Here is a 21225-nt window from a genome sequence, read left to right on the forward strand (position 1 = left end):
GTAAAAACTTACTTATACTAAAATAGGTCACTTAATTCACGAGAAATTCACTATCTTTAAGTTTTTGGGTCCTTTAGGACGAGACAAAGGGGGAGGGGGGGAGGGGAGGGTGTAAAAATGTGTGGCTACGTTCCCTTGAAGGGATGGACCGCGTTACGTAAGGATTTTCGGCCTGAGGTTTTAAAATTCAAGGTCCCTCCCTTATAATGTAGCTTTTAATGTTTTTAGAATGATGGGAGGTAATTGATGTGGTTTTTGTGTTCACTGAATAATGTAGATTTTTATACTTTACTTAGTGCGTGGAAATTCTCCGCGTATAAAAATAATATTCTTGCTTAGCTTATGAAAGAACTAACTTATGCAAAATTGCTGAATAATTGGAGAGTATTAACAAACAATATGAAAAACATGCAAAAAGATTCATGCGTAGGCCGGGAATCGAACCCGGATCAACTGCTTGGAAGGCAACTATGCTGACCATTACACCACCAACGCACATAATAACTTCAGCAAATTTTGTCATCAATTGCCAACATCTTATTAAATATTTCTACAAATTATGATAAAAGTTTTAATTATAACACTTATCTTTGACCTCTTCTATAAGTATCATAAAACCGACAAATTGAAAAACTGTGTTGATAAGTATTGATAAATATTATGACAATATACTAATGAATAAAATTCAAATAAAATTTAATGAATATCTACCTATAATATTTCTACTTTCTTGACATACTATCGCTGCCTTGGAAAATACAGTAGATAATATATTCTCCTTAATTCAGTTGAAAAACGGACCTTCTTCAAGGCCTTTTATTTTTATAATCTTACTCGTAGTTATAATTTTTATCTAGACACGCAGTAGCGTAGGTATCAAGCCAAGTTCAGGCAAAGAAACTTCATAGCCAGGGCTGAGTGTATTCTTTATTTCGGCTTCTGGCTGTGGTAATGAAGAACTTTCTTCAAGAAAAATAAAATACTGGACAAGCGGGACTCGCAAAACAGAGGGCTCCATACAGAAAGGCAAAAATAAAAGGTTCTGTTTCAAATAAATTTGTCGTCCTTTAAATACTCAATTTTATTTGCCACCCACCAGCAAATTGATGGCCTTTTATAACCGACTAAACCTCTATCTTTATTATTAGGCAATATTTATTGTTATAGCCACAACAGAAATTCATATCTGCGAAAATTTCAAATGTCTTACTATTACAAATACACGAGGTGCTGCCTTGTGTGAGTCAGACAGTCAAACAGGGGAGCTTAGTAATTGAACCGTATCTAGTTTTTGGGAAGGGAGTCCTAAAATACATACGGAACGTGAAAACAACATTTCCGTATCATTACCTATTCAGAAACGGATTCATTTAATGGTATATTATCTACATAAGCGATGGTACGCGACATTAAATGGGATTTCAATAGATTTATGTGTTTCAAACGTGGAGAGAATTGAAATAGATTGGAACGCGGTGGCGAGGGTTTGGGTTGTGAAAGCTAAGGTTTACTTATTGTGTGTTGTGATACCTATTAACATTTTAATAGCTGTTGTATGCATGGTTGTCGGTTTTTGTTGCAAAAACATTGCCCTATTTTAACGCAGTCGGTTAACTTTCTTTTAATGAAAAATGTCAGCTACCTCCGTAACAAATTTTATCGATATCGGTCTAGCTGTTTGGGCGTGAAGAAGTATAACATACAAGCACTCATCCCCACCTTTCATATCATCACCTATCAAAGTCGTAGGTACGGCAGTAAAAACAGGCTCACAGGTTGAGCCTGTCCTTACCGTGGCATCAAAACGACTTAATTAATATTTTAGACAATGTGCAAAGACAAAATCCTGAAGGCTTTATCGCTTATAATCGCGCCATCGACTTACAAGAAAAAACTAAAGTAGGACGAAATAAAATACAAACAGTATCAAGTTAGCAATACTTTCCTGATAGGAACTCTGTCTTCGATCTTCTCTCAATAGACCTGAAAGTTTTATCATAAATCACTGCTGACTTGGAACTAGAACATCAAAACTTTTATAAATAAAATAGGTTTGAATAAATAAACATTTTGTTGAAGAAACAGGCACAATGTTCAAACTTGTAAGAATACTGCCTTCAGGATTTCTTCTGCGTCGACATTTCTCTAGTTATGTTGGTGTTTGCTTGAAGTCTTACAGAATTCAGCTGGATTTCATTATCTACATGGTGCTGTACACAGATTCTATTGATACAGTACTTTAACGCAGTATTATCCTTATTCTTCTATTTAAGTGGCTATTCAAATCCCTAACATAACTTAACAGGCTCTTGAAAATTATCAGATGTGCTTGGTTTTATTACGATATTTTCCTTCTCCGTTTTAAACAAGTGAATTATAATAAAAGACACACGTGAATACAAGAAGGTATTGGTGCTTGCTGGATTTGAACCAATGACCCCTAAATTGGCAGTCCATTGGTCATACCGCTAGGATATCAGTGCAATGCAGTTCAGTAAAATTGCACCAGTTCTGTTTCGAAACATCTTGGCAGACCGCTCGCCTCATAGTCTGATGTACAGGGCAACGCTGTATTCTGTACTAAGTCTAGTTGTCAGAATTGTATTTAACAATTTATTTACGACTGACCCCAATATTTAAAACGAGTTTCGAACTAGACAATTTAATCCTTGTGAGGGAGTTCCACAAAGATTCAAGTCACATGCACGGGATGCCCAGACTCAAAACAAGCATTTGTGGACCACACAAATGCTTATCCAAAGCGGTCCTATATGTTTTATAATGGTCATTCGTCCATAAAAAAACTTCGTTAACCTAAGTTGTCAAAGTATACGGATAACACTTCAATAATCCCATCCACAGTTCTCGTATTAAGCATGTCATAACTTTACTTCATTAAATTAAATTCGCAACAAAATTTTGCACGAACGTTCATTTTTATGAGCACACATCGCTTGGGTCGGGGCTCCAACATTCATGTAAGTACTAATTTAGCCAGACCAAACAGTGTTACACGACTTGTCAACAACTTAGCCTGGATCACTGCCTGTACTGTGGTTAATGAGTCGGCGTAATGGACGACACTGTATCTAACAGTTTGTTTGGACTCTTCTTTGAGCCCTTTTATTGTATTCGAAACATGTTTAGGAGGGTGTAATTTTTTGGACGTAGTTTTGGATAATGATCATGGGTAACCATACTCTATATCTACTGGAGAGAAATCTTAAAAACGCGTATTATAACAAAAAAAAACCTGTCAAGTGTGAGTGTGACTCGCGACACTATTATAGACTAAAGAAAAAATAAACAGTAGGGTTACCAAAACTGTTACTATAGCAACAACAGCAAATTTAAACTGTCCAGCGGTCTGACTGATTGGTGACGGAAGGACAGGTAGATAAACGGACAGCGGAGCCTCAGTAATGAGAATCCGTTTATAGCTTTTGGATACCTACCTTATACTGAAAATATTATTTAATACTCTTTCATCAATTTCAAATCTCATTTGTGTTGAAATATTTCTTAATAGGATGTTGGAAATATACAAAATATCGTTAGAAAGTTGCTTTTCTTGTAACGAATCTAAAAATAGAACAAACTCACCTGATTTTACCTTTTGGGTATAGACCTCAAAAAATAAAAACTGTTTGTTTTGTATATTTTGTTTATCAATAGATTTTGATCTACGTTACTTTTTCGTTTGTACTGCAGGTGGATACTTTTTGGGCCCTGTCACCCCCCCATTATGTAAAGTTTGTCTCAGTTTTGGACATGTGATACCGCACTACGCTGGGCAGTGCGCCATCGCGTTTCAATGACTGCAACGGCCTTGCTTTAAGATGCAGAGTTAGGCTGCACATGTTGCAATGCTGGTTAAACACTGCACGAAAGTATAGAGCATATAATGTGTTTTTGATTCAGAACACTTCCCTAGTACTTAGAAAACTGCGGCAAATATTCATGATCATTTTTAAGATTATCAGTTTAAAAATGAATGCCTAGGCTATTTATTACTGAGGTTTCGCTGCCTGTTAGTCTGTCACCAGGCTGCTTGTTATGTACAGCTATAGCACGATGGTTTACCGCTAGTACACCATAAAATCAAAATCTAGGTTAAGCATAGGTTTTTAGCATTAGGTGTTTTTGTTTAGTTTCTGTTAATGTAGGTACTTCTTCTAGATATCAAGAGGCTCACCTACATCTTAAAGAACTATTTATTCCTAGTGTGGAAGAGAGATGCCAGACGCCGTGTATAGCTCTGTCACGCTCCCACAACCATAATAATATTACTTTAAGACGTGTTGGATCCTCAGAGCCATAATTCTTTCCGAATTCTCATATACCTAAAGCCTACATTAAAGTCTGAATAGAACTCTCGAAATAGATAACACCAGCCTATTCCTCGCAAGCCATAAAACTAGATTCAAGTACCTAATATCATATTATGGCAGTCATTCAGATAACCTAACGCGTAATACCACAGACGGTACACAATAAGTTTGTAGTACATTGCGGTTTTTGGACTGATAAAGCTCAGCTTTTGAGGTCTATAGCAGCAATGGATGGCGGGTTTAGGATGTTAGTCGTCGTGTAAGGAGGTACAGGGAAATTAGGGATTGAGATGTAGATTGTGTTTTATGTAAGTATGGTATATCGTGCTAATGATGCTATTAGCAAAATCATTATTCGTGATAATAACTTACGAACTTTTGATAATAATTAACCTACTAACTGCACAGGGGTATCTATGTTATGACGACTTTTTATACTTTTCAAGGCAAGGAAGGAAGGCACGTTAAATAGTGGTTCCTAACTGTTATCTATAAATCTTTGCCATCTGGAAAATCTCACAAGCCGTTCAAATAACTTACTAGTAGGTACTAACTAGTATCTGGTTAGAATTGATGTTGGCTCCAACATAGTTGGGAAGAGGCTAGGATGAAGATGATTCCGTTTTTTGTCTCTAGTGGCGAAAACATGCTACGTTGCTAAGTATGTTCTGATATTTGGTCTAATCTAATATTGTGCTATTTTCAGTTATGAAAAACTAAAAGAATCCGGTATAAATATTTGTGAAAGTTGTTTACACTCTGAAGTTATTTTTTTAATTTAACTTAGACAACTGTTATAATTTTTTATGGTTGTATGATGTAGTTTTGGTTATAAAGTTTTTTGATTTTCTATAAGTCTTCTTAAAAGCTGGATACAGTTTTTCTAACGCTTAACAAGTACAGACTAAGTGATATTGAGATTAGATAAATAAAGCTAGGAGATTCCAAATGAGTAAAACTAAGTATTATGATAAATTGTTAAATCCGGTACTTAAGTATGTATGCAATCAATAACAGGTATACTATTCTATTCTAAATACGCATTGAGGAAAACTATCGTGAATAAACTATACGAATATTTTAAAAACACGGTGCAGATACAAAAGAAAACTAGCAGTCGACTGTTTTTAGATAAACATATAAAGCATTTATTATAGGTACCTAATTCAAGGTAACAAATCAGGTATCAACTTCAAGAGCCTTTATAATTGAGTCTCTGCAGGCAAATAATTCACGCTTAGTTATAAGACTTCCATTAATTAGTCTGATGTAAATTAAGCCGATAAATAATTCCAGACTACAAAACTTAGAGGCATACTGAAAGGTCTTTTTTTGAGCAAAGAAAATTACGAAAATGGGCTTTATTTTATCTCAGTTTAAGCCCGAAAATCCATTATTTTCTTTATACTCCTTGCAGATAACGAAAAACATAAAAAAACGTCGTTACAATGTAAACGAACAAGCTGACTACTTGCCTACGTCTAAGAGGAGAAAATAAGAATAATTGCTAATAAAAAATAATAAGGCGCAAAGCTACGACCAGCTACAGTCACATCCCGCTACGATGCTTGCTACAATCAATAAGTTCCAACAAAACTCACTTGATTCAACCAGTCATAATCCACAAAAAGGCATTCCGAATTGACGTTATTACACTTAACCTTTACATTATCTAAAAAAAGAGAAAACATGAGAAAGGGACTTTTAAGCCAAGATATTTTTTTCAACAATTCCCAAACATTCGACGATCAAAATTGCTACTGCAATGCGCTTACTGGTTAGAAAAAACGCGAGTTTAATAATTAATTTATGGGAGTAATATTCTGAATTTCATTAGATTTTTTTGGTGGAATAAATGAGAAATAATTACTTTTTTTGTTGTATTTTTTGCGGAGCGTCCTGGCTCCACGCGTCTGTGCTGCGGCAGTGAGCCGCGTTGACTGAACGTCCCGCACCCCCGAGACCTATACTTATGTGTTTACATCTTAAATGGGGTTGCACAGAGTATTGCTGGGACCAGAGTACGCATTGGCTTGTTCTGGCGAAAAGAGCAATCGGACTCTTGAGGGCTAAAAGGTAAAGAACCTTAATGCATTGTCCTTGCTTTGTAAGATTTTTAAGCAAAGAGTTTTAGTTTGAAAACGAAAATGAAAACGGAAAAAAAAATGTAAATAAGTATCTATACATATAATAAAATTGTAGAAAAGTGAAAACTGTACATTGAATATTTTAAAAAAAGAATAATTGGAGGGTGGTCTATGAACGATTCCAATGCCGAAAATATGATTTTTAGAATTTTTGTCTGTTTGTCTGTTTGTCTGTTTGTCTGTATGTATGTCCGGAAAGATCTCGGAAAGTACTGGATAGATTTGATTCATATTTTCAGAGAATATCAAGAAAAGGTCCGGTCAACATACTTTTTACTTATTATCTCGCTTTTCGTTACAGGGGGTGAGCAGGAGCCTTTTATATCTATACACAAATATCAAATTATCTCATAAACTACTGAATATATTTCGTTCAAATTTTGCATGAGCCTTATCGTACACATGATACAACAAATATACAAAAACCATAACGCTACTATGCAGGGGGCATGAGCAGTAAAGTTTTAAATTTTTGGACTCACCCGTAACATCGTGTAATACAATTATGAAGTGTATTTTCACCCCATTGAGTAGTTGGCAGCACGGTCATAAATTTACTCAAAAATCATCACGCTATTTATCTTAAGGTTTTTGGCAGAGCAATAATATATTTTTTCCAAAGTAAATCATTTTCACAAAATCAGTCATTTTATTCTCTTTCAAGTCTAATGTAGACCTAGCGCGACAATAATTAAAATAAAAGAAACATAAACTATTAATACTTTTATTATTATTATTTTGATGCAAATGTTACTTCGTAATCGGTACATTCTTGAAACAAAGGAACTTAAATTATTTTTATTTTTATTGGTGTACTAAAATTACTCAAGTTCAAATGTGGAATGCCGTAATATGATTTTGTGTTTATTTACGATAGGTGTATATACCTATGTTTTTAGCTCGGTAATGTTGGCGATGCTACTTCAAGATAAAAGAATTCGTAGTGACACTCAACCCAAAGTTGCATGTAGTTCACATTGATCTCATCTATAATTATGCATAACAATTACTGAACGACACAGTTAATTATATTACCTTGGTTCATCTGTAACAACTAGCAACAAAAATATAAACTTTCAAACAAAAAAAAGCCTTTCAAACAATGAAATCATGTTTTCTTAAATTTGCAACATTACATAGGCCAAAAGTATTTCGGATAGAAAAGCCTAGAAAACTTGCATAAAAACTTCATAATAGGTATGCAATGTGAAAGATCTATAAGACCAAAGCTATCAATTAATAAGAGCGTACGCTAGACGGTTTTTGATTTGATTGGCCTACATCCGCCATTACAGAGACCGTACACGTGGCCCTGCTAAAAATTCCTGTAACAATTTATTGTAATCTCTACTTATTTAAAATTTTCTTCTTTCGTACCCTTTTAAAAACAGGGGAAGGAACAAGACTGAATTAATTTCTGAGATCCCAAAGCTAAGCCGACGAGGATAGGGAACATATTTTTGGAAATTTCCCCAATAAGGCTGATAATATAGCGTGTAGCTATCAGCACTTACATCCGTCATACAATGTTTGGAAAATTCATTTTGGCTGTCGGTATCGACAGCGTAACCTCATAACCAACCTCATGTAGTCTTTATTTAAGTTCCATTTATGCAGTAGGGAAGACGGTATTTTACTTCAATGATCGTCAGGTAGTTTAACGAATAAAATACGTAATTTTTCTTTGTAAATTGAAACAGTAAATAGAACTCATGCGCATGAAGTCACTTTTATGTTCATATTTTTCTTTGTCGGAACATCACAAATTAGATGATATATCTAATTTGTGATTACTATATTTTGGATATGTGCCATAGTCAATTAAAAAAAAGGGGTGTCTGATAGTTTTTTTTTATTATCACGCTATTTATTTATCAGCAATTTAAAGGCAAATCATGATCAATACACCAGGGGGCCAAGATAACACGTTTACCAACTTTTTGATTTTGGAATTATTCCAAATGTTTGTGAGGAAGATCAGTTTTAATAGTAAGAGGACAATCAAACATAACGTGTTTCTGGAAACCGTTTATTTGGGCGCAATTTTGAAAAATCTTATATCTTATGACACTATGTAACATCCACAGTTACCGAGCCCGACTCTCACTTCACCAGCTCCGTCCACAAAAATAATTTGACATCTTATTTATATCGTCAGAAAACATCGTGTGTGAAAATAACAACTGTCTGGCTATCACTGTTCCTGAGAAACAGCCAGGTGACAGACAGACGAACGGACACCGGGGCCTCAGTAATATGGTTCTGGTTTACCTCTTTGGTTACAGTACAATAATCATTTTATGATACCTCATAATCACTGTCATAATCCGTCTAACAATTTCAGGCGTAGGCCGACCAAAAAACAGTGCTCGAAAATCATAACCCACCCAATTAGAAAATGGAAACCCTCGAAAGTAAAACATTTTTAGCAGAAGTGCTAAGACTGAGTTATACCTTCTGTTATTTTTTTATACTTGCACCCCCCCCCCCATTTTTAAACCACTCGATTTGTCAAACATGTCTTAACAAACACTCGCACATAATTCACGTTTAAATTAAAATTGTACAATTCGTTCGGAAGCTATGATGTCACAGACAGACAGGCAGGTAGGCAGATATGTCAAAGTTATAAGCCCCTCTTTTTGAGATTCTCAAGAGAGAGAAAACTCATTAAAACAACTGTGAAATATTTGACACCAGGATAGTATCGTAAACGATGAAATGTGTTTGATTCAAACATTGGATAGTCTTTGGGCCGCTCAAGATTCATTATAATTTAGAAAAAAAAAGCAAGCTTAAAATGTAAAAAAAGTGTTTCATTTTCAATATTGCATTACATTTTTGCGATGATCGTTATTATTAAACTTCATAGTTTTTCACATCTTGAAAATCACGTAGACGAAGTCGCGGGCAACAGCTAGTAGTATAATAATGAACTAGCATTTTCAGATAATAATCAAACATTCTGATTGTGATAGAAATATTTTACACAATAGTATGAAGAACTGTGTTTTCTAATAGTTAAGGCGACTTTCGAAAGATACTATCTCGAAAATAAAAAATGGTTAAATAACCTTCTTATTTCTTGTGACTACTTTACAATTAATTTTTGTTTCTGAAATTAAATCGCTTTGAAAAATTAAGAAAATAGTATAGGTAAAAAGATGTGCGTCGGCCGGGAATCGAACCCGGATCAACTGCTTGGAAGGCAACTATGCTGACCATTACACCACCGACGCCTGTGATAGGTTAGCTAAATAAACTAGGCAAAAACAACAAAGAATTGGACCATTTGAAATGTATTTGCTCAGATGGGCAGAATGTACAGTATTCTATAACTTAATGGGTTTTTAATTATCCGTCACGACCCAGTACTTAAAGTATTCTCTTTTTTAAACCGTTATTTTCCTTTGCTTTTAATTATCATTTAAATAATACCAACATATAAATGATACTACGGATTAACCACGCGAGGTTTATCGGGATTGGCCAAATAGTTTCGGACACAACTGGAGTCCTTAATCATGAGCTGAAAAAATCACATATCGGGATGTGATTTTTTCAGCAATTTACAGCAATTTACATGAGCAATGAAAATAAAAGGTACACTCATTTCATTATTAACTTCCTTAACCAAAGGGTTAAAACAAAACACTATTACTGAGGCTTTACTGTCTGTCTGTTGTTCAGGCTGTATCTTAAGAACTGTTAAATTTAGACGGATGTTTTTTGCCGAAGATGTATTCCTGTTCAACTCTAATAGGGATCCATCTCTTCTTCGTCCATCTGATTCACCGGTATTACTTGGAGAGTCGTATACAAATTGTATACTTTTAAAATATAGGCAATACATAATCTTTTCCCGTAAAATGATAAGCAACACGACTATGACAGGTTTTTTTTGGATTGGAAACATCAAATTTCTACTCCCTCTTTGGGTTGAGCAGAAGGGAGCTTCAGATTTTTATTGATCAATACACACTTATGTTCTTTCCTTTGCCTTTTGTGTCCCGAGGCCACGGTAACCTTTTCGGAAAATCCCAAGAGACTGTTACAGCCTGATATTCCCTCAGAAAAGTCCACCAAGTATGATGGCGACCTCTATTTTTCGTCTACTCTGTACAGGGTAGGCCTAAGGTCGGTATAAGTATAAAATATAAGGCCGGGGCGGATGTTATTATTGCCAACGCGATTCATTGCGGCAACCCTGATGTATTAACACCAGACTTTATTATTTTTCTCATTAAAATATATGTCCTGGAAGTTTTTTGTCCAAATGATATATAAGCTATTGTTTTAAAGGAAACGAGCGGGAAGCTAGGCAAAATGATTTGTTACCGCAAAATTTGAATTATGCATAATAACATAAATAATACGTCAGTGGTAGTTACCCCATCACATTTTAGATTAAGTTTTCAACAAAGCCTCTGCATGTTGGACCTGTGTCCCAGTGTAAGCCTTAAAAAAAACCGCGTCTTCTCCCTAAAAGATATCCCGTGAATATGAGAGATAAATTAGCCTACATCGATTTCAAATTGGAGATGAGAATATGATGATCAAAGCTGAACTCATTCAAAGCAAGCAACCTTTTTCTCTTGCCTACTGATGGATTCACTAGTCTATTTATGATTTATACTCAGTGTTACTATATTAGTATGGCAAGAGCTATGCATCATCATCATCCTAGCCAAGTATGTTGAGGACCGCTTCCAGTCTAACCTGATGCCGCTAAGTATCAGTGTTTTCACAAGGAGAGAGTACCTATCTAAGCTGCTCAACCTGTGCAACCCGATACTCCGTAACGGCTGTCAATGATGTCTGATGAGACAGCGCTCTATACCTTCCCCAGAAAACAGAGAAGCCTCCAGAAAACTGTAATTATAAAACAGAATCTCCCTTTTCCTTAATTCGGTTTGATGAATAAATTAAAAGAACAAGATTACGGAATGCCCAACGTCTATCCGTTCGAAATTAATCTATTTAGTAATTATAACGTTTACAGATCTTGGGGCTATTAAACTCACTTGTTCCTACTTAAAATGATCTTGCCGAATTAGGTTTTTATTTTATTTACATCTATATTATGTTGCGGAATTTTTCAAAATGAACGATCACAGAATGCCATTCATATCCATTCGAAGTTAGCGGTCTTTTATGATGTAACATTATCTAGGTTCTCACAAGGTCCACCATCACATCAACAAAGGAATATTACACTGCTTAGAGCGGCATCTACCTTTCGCCCGCAATGACATTACTTCAAGAATCAGTATTAGACCCCATGGTCATCGTTGATTAGTTACTAACTTAGTTAACAATGGAAAATTGAATAGCATGTTTAGTGGCCAAACATCGGCGGAAGCTCAAGTTCCAAAGTGATTAAAAGCGTAATGAATTATTTTGATCTTGAATTATTTTTAGCTTCAAACGCGGATCGTTTATTTAAATAAATTTGTTTTCATTATGGAAATGATGGGATGATAGAGCCTGGGTTAGTAGGTCAGGTGGATGGAGTAGTGTCATCTTTCGTGACCTTTGGTTTCCTATTGCCTCCCTTTTACGCGAATGTAGTGAAACCCAAAATCAAAGGAAGTATTTTTTTAAGGATTCTATACCCCAAGGGTGGAACAGAACCATATGTTATGATTCTGCCAGTGTCTGTCTGTCTGTATCTCATCAACTCTTCAGTGATAGCTTGAGAGTTGAAACTTACAACTTAAGAAGCAGGTATAACAACAAAAAATAAAAATGAAAATCTAGATAAGGCTTGGTACTTCCACTGGTGGCTTTTGATGCGTGACGACTTTTTGCAAAATACCTTTTTCTACTGAAATACTGCCTATGTCTCGCTAGTCTTCGCACTTGACTATTTTAATAAAATTTAAATCATTATCATCCTTTCCATAATTTAACTAAATCCTCTTTGGCACTCAATGACACTTCCACAACACACAGCCATGTTCCATATCCCTTGAAAGCATCCGAATAGAGTAAGTGGTTCCAATTGAAATGGACTCAACAGACTTACACCCATTGGAGCTAATTTAACTGGAGTTAGTTAAGTTAGCACACTGTTGGGATTAGCCTTGATCGTAAGTACCATCAGCAAACAAAGCTGGTTACCATATAGTGATTTCTTAGGTTTACGCGAATGTTAGTATCTATCGTGAGAATGATTCATGCTTTAAAGATGCAACGCTAGCCTACGCGTATTTATAGGGATTGCCCGACTAGTTTCAGACTCAACCGGAGTCCTGATTATTAAGTGTGGGTTAACCACCCATCTTTGACTAAAATTTGTAAAATGTTAGATAATTAAATTCAAGAAGTTGTTGATGTTACAATATGGGATTGACAAGTAGTGTAATTAAAACATACCATAAAATTGTTATATGTCACGGAAAGTTACTGGCACGTTATATATTTTAAATTTTATGACTTTTTATGTGTATTTGTACATAGTACATACAAGTTTACAAGGAAGAAAACTATAATAGTCAAGTACAATGGTACTGCTTTTCATATACAGATATGGTGTTTATTAGTCACTCAAACGAGACGTTACCATAACCCTATTTGTACGGAACCCTCTCTGTCTGAATCGCAGTTGACCGGTTCTATTCCCCAAAGAAAAGCTGCGATAGGAGAAATTAATAGAAAATTCAGAAATATACAATTATTTTAAAAAGTGCTTGAAGTATATTAATTTTGTTTGCATAAACAAACAATATGCACATACATATGATAAACAAATTTAAAGGAAATATAGTACTATCTTACTCTTTTCTTCAAGATGGACTTCGGATTAATTAAACGACTTTTGTTGCTGTCTGTACTTGTAAAGGGCTGTAATGTGTGTGTTTAGCCTGACTTTAACATGTCTCGTGTGTCGTTAGAGATTCTGAGGTGACTATTCATGAAGTTAAGATAGAAATGAAAGAGGTAAAACTCTCGTGCCTTTTTATATAAAAATATAGTATGCGTATTTGGTAGGCATGAAAATCGCCTACTATCTATCATAATTATCATCTGCTATTTCTAAACCCAAAGGATTTCATGTTATTCTAATTTATAGGATTGCTTATATCAGGTCAATACAGGGTTTTAAATCTTTTTGTTTTTTTCCTAAGAACATCCTAGAAATAGTATTGCATGCCAAAATAATCTTCGGAGGGTCAATTTATTTTTTCTTGTAAATACTGATTCACAAACACAGATAATAACCACACTTAAATAGTACTTTTTGAATGTCAAATTACTACGGACAGCTCCTATATTCACCTACGCTTCAATGAGTTAAAAGTTAACAAAAAACAGATCTAAAAGGATATGTGCGTAGGCCGGGAATCGAACCCGGATCAACTGCTTGGAAGGCAACTATGCTGACCATTACACCACCAACGCCTATTGAAAGGCCGTAATATTAATAGAACACATTCAAAAATAGATCAAATTAATAGACAGACATTCTTTTGTTTGTATCAACAATACAGAATAATTAAAGCTTCATATAGTTTAAAATGTTTAATTCATATTTGTGTAGTGCTTGTTAGACATTATATTCTAGTTGATTTCCATCTAATGTGGTTATTTGTAGCCCCTTCTAACATCCATATATTACCATCAAAAAAGTATAAAGACTTTTTTCTTCAAACTCTATGTATTTAAATGGTGAACCTGGAAACTGGATACTGTTACCAAGAGCGCAGGATTTCACGACTTCATATCTTATACTAGATCTAGATGTAACTTAGATAGTCATTTCATCTAAAAAGTTAAACTCATTTGTAACTAGTTAGACTGGAATAGGGGCATAATATCCAAGCTTTATTCAATCAATCAATTCAGCTTATCAAAATCTACTGCTGGGCACAGGCCTAGCCCAAGTTGCATTATAACAGCCATTCCTCCGCCCTCCGCATCCAAGCTTAGGAGTCGAAAATATATGGAGAACTGATATAATTTTTCAGTCCCAGCTAATATGACAAGGAGCAAAAGCAAAAGTGTGCGTCGGCCGGGAATCGAACCCGGATCAACTGCTTGGAAGGCAACTATGCTGACCATTACACCACCGACGCTTGTGATAGAGCCTTTAAAATCAAATTGTAGTAAAATCATAGGACATAAACTATTTTTAATACAAGCTGAATCTTTTTTTGGATTCTGTAACCAAAGCCTAAAATAATAACCCTGTTACTTAGGTCCTGCTGTCTATCCGTCTGTCCGTCCATCTGTCACCAGGTTAAATCTCATGAATAGTGATAACTATAAATTTTAACAAAAATAATATAATTGAAATTCAGAAATTTTTAATTTTATAAACATAAGGGGGTTATTAACCGGTGTATTTTCATCTAGCTGATTTGTATGGCACTTGGACTCGTAGTTGACCTGTTAAATTCGAGGACGCCAAAAGTAAAAGTGTGCGTCGGCCGGGAATCGAACCCGGATCAACTGCTTGGAAGGCAACTATGCTGACCATTACACCACCGACGCTTATGATAGAGCCTTAAATAATGGAATAGTAGTTTCATAGGAAAAAAGCTATTTTTTTTATACAAGCTGATATAATAATTTTTAGGATTCCGTACCCAAGAGGTAAAAACAGAATTTTGTTACTTATACGTTGGTCTCACTGGCTGTCCGTCCGTCTGAAACCAGTCTCTTTCTGTCTCATGAACGGTGATGATAGCTAGAGGTTTGAAATTTACATAAATGATAAAAGTATTTTGCTGTTAAAAAAATGACATTAAGAAAGGGTTGGAAAGTCTATGACCTTTCCAACCATGAAAAAAAATTGTGGCTTCCAAACCGGCTTGTTTTTCTTTAGCTTATTTTTCCAAAATACCTATTTAGGCTTTTTGTGGACCAAAATGAACAAAAGTGTGCGTCGGCCGGGAATCGAACCCGGATCAACTGCTTGGAAGGCAACTATGCTGACCATTACACCACCGACGCTCATGATAGAACCTTAAATAATAGAACAATAGCGAAAATATAGGACAAATACAATTATTGTAACATCTGCTGTAAACAATAGACTTCATTACTAAACTCAAATAATAATATTTTGAAAACATGGCATTAATCTATATCAACATCATCATCATCAAGAACTTATGTTACTCTAGCGCATAAGTAATTTAATAATAATTTAGTAATTTAATAAGGTGAAATACCTGTAACGATAACTCTAAGATAGGAGGAGCTCGTGGCTAAGCTATAACCGCATAAGTGATTCGATCACAGGTTAAGCTCTGCTTGACGCGGTTGGTCCGTAGATGGGTGACCATCTTTGTCATAACGAGTTCCTCCGTGTTTCGGAAGGCACGTTAAATTGTGGGTCCCGGCTGTTATTCCTACATGACAGTCGTAACAGGTAGTCAGAAGCTTGAAAAAGTCTGACAGCCAGTCTAACCAAGGGGTATCGTGTTGCCCAGGTAACTGGGTTGAGGAGGTCAGATAGGCAGTTGCTCCTTGTAAAACACTGGTACTTAGCTGAAACCGGTTGGACTGGTAGCCGACCCAACATATGTAGTTGGGAAAAGGCTAGGCCAATGATGATAGCTCTGAAATAGATTGTTTGCATAAAAAGTAATTAACTCTTCAAAAATCAAAAAAAAAAACAAAATACTCAATTGTTTGTGTACACGTAAAAAGAAGAATGGGATTAACTATATTTATATCTGTTCAAAAATACTCTAATACACCAGTAAATTACAAGCTAACCTAAGCAGAAAAAAAAAATAATTTGTCGTACATTGTGCAATGCAAGTCTTCTATCAAGTCCTATTTCAGGGCTCCGATTCTGCTGAATAACTATTCTCTTAAGCATTTAGCCAACACAATAATTGGAAATTCATTTTATTGACCGTGAGTGTCCACCCCGTACCGAATTTCCAATTATTGTGTTGGAGAACTGCTCAGATTAAATACGACTAGTGTCTATTAAAATTTGATCCAATTTCCATTCATTCATCGGCCATTGTAAATAGCAGAATTGGGGCCCAGCAACATCAAGGTATGCCAAGGCTTTTAGGAATACACCTAAGTATTTTCAAATTCCGCTAAAAATTGACGTTTTGTATTCGAATGTGATTTACTTTGTACTTAGATTCTCCGTTTAAAGGATCATCACGATATCATATTTAGAAGATATGTGTTCAAAACGATTTCTTTCCATAAATACTTGATATGAACTGAAGTGGATTCGAATCTATAGCATTTAATGCCAATTGCCACTTGACTGATACATCTTGAGTTATAAGTACTTTAAGATGAGTTTATTTCGATTTTGAACGATCCATTATGAATTGAACGATAACTTACTGGTGCTTTTTGATTTGTTTTAATTTATTCAGTTTTGTTGTACCTGATATACTTAGGTATAACCTCCTTGTAACTACGTAATTTTGATATTTTCTTCTTGCGTTCTTCCTAGTCCACTCTCTCTCAGCTTAAGTATTTCGGTGTTTTTCTTCATTAGGTTCCATTTGAAAGGAAGTATTAGCGATATAATTCGATTTAAATATAAAGGTCTTGACAAGAAAATCAAGGATACGAAATTCAATTCGACATGCTGCTGATTGCTATAACATTTCCATCAGGCATCTAAAGGTAATGAATAAATAACTTTATTTTGACCTACAACAGATGTTCTTTTATTCAGCGACTACCATACTAAGTAATACTTGTGCATTTCGGGCTTTTTCATGCACTTACACAAAGATACTTAGACTCAGAACAAGCATGCGTCGATCACACTGCTTGTCCTACACGGGGATCGAACCGCACGCATAGATTTTTTTTGACCTTTACCATAAGACTAACTCTTAGTGCTCTTACTACCAGCATTTTGACAATAACGAAAACCACTTTAAAGTTATTGGCGAGATTTTGCTATGCACTGACAATTTTTGTACCTGAAACTTTTATAGAAATTTCATTTGTTTTGGGGAGAGGATTCACTATTCAAATTCTAATACCGTTACCTATCAATCAATTACATACCATTTCATATAGAAACACCCAACCTGTCAAATACCCATGAAGTCATTGCCAAGTATGACGTCACATGGTAACATGGCGTACAATGGTGACAACAGAATAAAGTTACTTCCGCTTGTAATAATTATATTATTTTGTTGATCAAATTCATTGGAGCGTAGGTCAAGGACAGTTGTATACAAAAGTGTTCAAATAGATAATGTACTGTGAACATCAGAACTGTAGTTATCATTGATACATTGATTTTGTGAAAATTATTAAAACGAAAATTGTGACCTCTAAATTTGTATTTTACGTTTTTTTGTATTTTCTTGATATGTAGAATACGAAAGCGAAAAAGGGCATGCGACATGAGATGCTATTTATATAGTTTTTTTATCGTTTGCTTTACAAGAATTACAGGCATATAATTGAATATCCCTAGTGAACTACAAAATATATTGAAATAAGTACCTGTAATCCTGTGAAAATAGAACTAGGTATAAAGAAAAACAAGAAAAATAGGGTCACAAAGATTTTTATTGAAACACTTAAATTCGATTTTTAAGTACAAATCAATATAATAGCTTCCTTTTATGGCAACGTGTTTATTACACAACTTACTATATAAATATCTATGAAATATATAATATTTACAAAACTTAATACTGTTTCTATATACATTTGCTAATAATAAAACATCTAGGCAAATACGAAAAATTATTAAAATGCAAGGCCGGTTTTAGCACCAAAAATTTTTGTAAAAATTTCTACAATTTTGAGTTTATTTTATTCCAGCACTGGATGTTGTATATTTAATATATTTTTGTACTAATACAAATATTACACATTTAACGATAAAAATTGATATACAAATCTCGTCAACAATACCGTAAAACGGGGTGAATAGAGGGTTTTTTGGGGTGGATAGAAACAGAGTTTTTATTAAAATTTGGACGCTTAACTAGACAAAACATAAAGATTATACGCAAACTCACAAGTATTTCATAAAGTAACTGTGTCTAAGCATTTTAATGTAAGAAAATATTCATGTAACCCCCTAAAAAACACTATTCTCTATTCACCCCTTGAAACTCTATTCACCCCGTTTTACCGTATACAATTATACATGTTTGTATAATCTTTATAAAATACTTTGTGAGCACTTGTGCTCGCAACTGTATCGTACCCGTACAATAAAAGACGTGATATTGGCTGGTTTTAGACAAGCAAGGAGGTTTTATATCTAAAAATATATATTATAATCCTTTTAAACAATTAAAACCTATTTTGTTCAATGTAACTATGATGACAGCAGTTTCTACTGTAGTTCCTATTGACATTAAAACTAAAACTGCGCGTTGTATTGACCAATGTTTACTCTAAAATGATTGAGTTTTTTAAAGAATTTTAGTTCCTATTGACATTAAAATTCCTCGTTTTACTGACTTACTGTTTTAAAAATTATAGTTTTGTATAAAATTCGTTATTTCCATATTTGTCTGAAAAACAACCGATACCGCTATATTTGACCACTAATAGACCACACAACAAGCGAAAATTAATCTACATCAAGATATAATTTTTTATGCTTCACAATTATTATTAGTATGTAGCTATCTCTTTTTAACAACACTGATTGAAAAAGGACAGCGGTATTTATCATCACATAATTCACAAAACAAATTATGCTTTATTTCAATGACTGGGTTTTTTTTAAGAATTATTGTGTACTCTTTTAAAACACTAAGAAATTTCTGAAAGTTAAGACACTTAATAAGTTTATAAAAGTTAGATTTTTTCCGCTTAAATGTAGTCGACATAATAACCTAAATATTTACAATAAATATCACTAGTATCAAATACAAAATAGCTGAGAATATTCAGATCTCAATAACATCGTTACAATGCTACAGGAAAATAGAAAATTTCGAAATTGCATCATGGAAGACCTTAATCACAAAAATATTACAATTAATAGATATTATGTCAACAAACAATTCAACAAAAACATTGAATTAAAAGTAATTTAAAGTATAATACATTTTAACACCACCATAAAGCACCATTTTAGCACTCTCGATGCAATTTCAAGTCTTGTGATGGAAAACAGGAACTTTTAAGATAAAGGCACTGAAGGGGAATACTTAGATTAATACTGGTCGGAGACAAGACACGCTAACTAGCGATCATTTGTCCTATTAACAGAGACCTACTTGTCACCTTATAATTCCATTGCACTCTTTGTGACTAGCCAAGCAGAGTCTCTGTATTCACAAAATCGAATCCACGATTTCGTCTGACCTTCGTCTAAAGAACAATTCTTCTCGAATAATACTTCAAAGACTATCGATTAATACACAAGGATTCGACGTACTTCGGATCCATTTCATCGATCTCGCGACCTTTCGTTTCTGGTACGAAAAGTACCACAAATAATAGGCAAAGAACTGATATGCCCGCGTACATCCAGAACAGTCCGTAGAGACCTATGTAATCTTGGAAATCCGCAGCCGTTTTGACGTTCACGAAGCCACAGAGGTGACTGAAACTTGTAGCTAACGCGCTACCGGTACTCCTGTACTCGAGAGGAAACAGTTCTCCGATAAGCAGGGAGGAAATTGGACTGATGCCTAACGAAAACGCGATTGTAAACGTTAGGACACAGAGAAGAGGTATCCAGTCGTAAGATCCTGGTTCCGAATGCATTAAGTCTGAAGCGTTTCTGAAGACCTCTTCGTAGTATGCGTAGGAACCGAACCCAGCTAGTGCTATCGACATCATTACTCCGCTAATCATTAGTAACGGCAGTCTTCCAACATTGTCGATAAGCATTCCTGATAAACACGAAGCCAGAAGCTGAGCTACACTAGTAGCTATAGCACCACCGTGAGGATTCATTGACCTGAACGTCTTCTTAAACATTTTCACAGCATAGAAGTTGAATAAATTCGCTCCAGTAAACCTTTGGAAAAACATTAGTCCACAAGTGATAAGGACTGGTCTTGTCATCCGTTTTGATAGCAAGGCTTTAAACTTTCCTGCGTTGCCTCCATTGAAGAGCTTACTAGCGAGGATATTAGTCCTTATAGTCGCAAGTTCTTGACGAATATCAGCTTCTGGTCCTCGGAGCCATTGTAAGGACTCTTCTGCTTCTTGCTCCCTCCCTCTTAGAAGAAGAGAAGAGGGAGTTTCTGGTATGAAGAAGAGCGCGAAGAATAGTAGTATTGGTGCAGCGGCAACCATTAGTGCTAGCTGGTACCAGTTCAAATAGGCGCCAATAGAGAAGGAAATTAGGATTCCGATTTGACTGAGGATCTTTAGAACTGAGCTTAAGCAGCCCCGAATTTCTGGAACTGCAATTTCTGTGACGTATACCTGTGGACAAAAGAAACACGATTTTTAGAAATATTTCTTGTGTCTCCCTTCAACTTCAACAGACTTTTTAAAATAGATTCTAAACAGCGATTCATTAGATAAAACTACTTGATACTTTACTAACGTCTGTCCCTGATAATTTATGATTCTAATTCCCTACGTCCAACAATAATTCGTATGGACCGCACACGGCTCCCAGAGATTTAATACTGAGAAATATTCATTTAGAAATTGAAATAAACAGCCGTCTAATGACACATAATCAGACATAGCTTTGTCACCATTACGAAACAAATTAAGATTTACAATCTGAATTACGTTAAATAACGAAACTTTATGCATTTTGAACTGTATTTTTACTATCAATTAATTTTAAGAGGAAA

At 34.9% G+C, this 21225-nt stretch overlaps 1 protein-coding gene and 6 non-coding genes across 7 annotated transcripts in view; all 7 read right to left on the reverse strand.

The window, feature by feature from the left end:
- Positions 1-423: 423 nt before the first annotated feature.
- Positions 424-495, reverse strand: Trnag-ucc. The gene has a single exon. It is a non-coding gene; the product is annotated as a tRNA-Gly (tRNA).
- Positions 496-9645: 9150 nt separating this feature from the next.
- On the reverse strand, positions 9646-9717 carry Trnag-ucc. The gene has a single exon. It is a non-coding gene; the product is annotated as a tRNA-Gly (tRNA).
- A 4093-nt stretch (positions 9718-13810) lies between these two features.
- Positions 13811-13882, reverse strand: Trnag-ucc. Its single transcript has one exon. It is a non-coding gene; the product is annotated as a tRNA-Gly (tRNA).
- Positions 13883-14484: 602 nt separating this feature from the next.
- Positions 14485-14556, reverse strand: Trnag-ucc. Its single transcript has one exon. It is a non-coding gene; the product is annotated as a tRNA-Gly (tRNA).
- Positions 14557-14902: 346 nt separating this feature from the next.
- On the reverse strand, positions 14903-14974 carry Trnag-ucc. Its single transcript has one exon. It is a non-coding gene; the product is annotated as a tRNA-Gly (tRNA).
- Positions 14975-15364: 390 nt separating this feature from the next.
- Trnag-ucc lies at positions 15365-15436 on the reverse strand. Its single transcript has one exon. It is a non-coding gene; the product is annotated as a tRNA-Gly (tRNA).
- Positions 15437-19705: 4269 nt separating this feature from the next.
- Positions 19706-21225, reverse strand: part of LOC113501120 (facilitated trehalose transporter Tret1-like) — a gene marked incomplete at its 5' end in the record, with an annotated part of 33453 nt that continues 31933 nt past the window's right edge. The window contains 1 exon segment of the mRNA XM_026882145.1: positions 19706-20842. Within this exon segment, the coding sequence (XP_026737946.1) occupies positions 19811-20842 (1032 nt within the window).

Source organism: Trichoplusia ni, chromosome 15 (genome assembly GCF_003590095.1).
Source record: "Trichoplusia ni isolate ovarian cell line Hi5 chromosome 15, tn1, whole genome shotgun sequence".
Classification (NCBI taxonomy): Eukaryota; Metazoa; Arthropoda; class Insecta; order Lepidoptera; family Noctuidae; genus Trichoplusia; species Trichoplusia ni.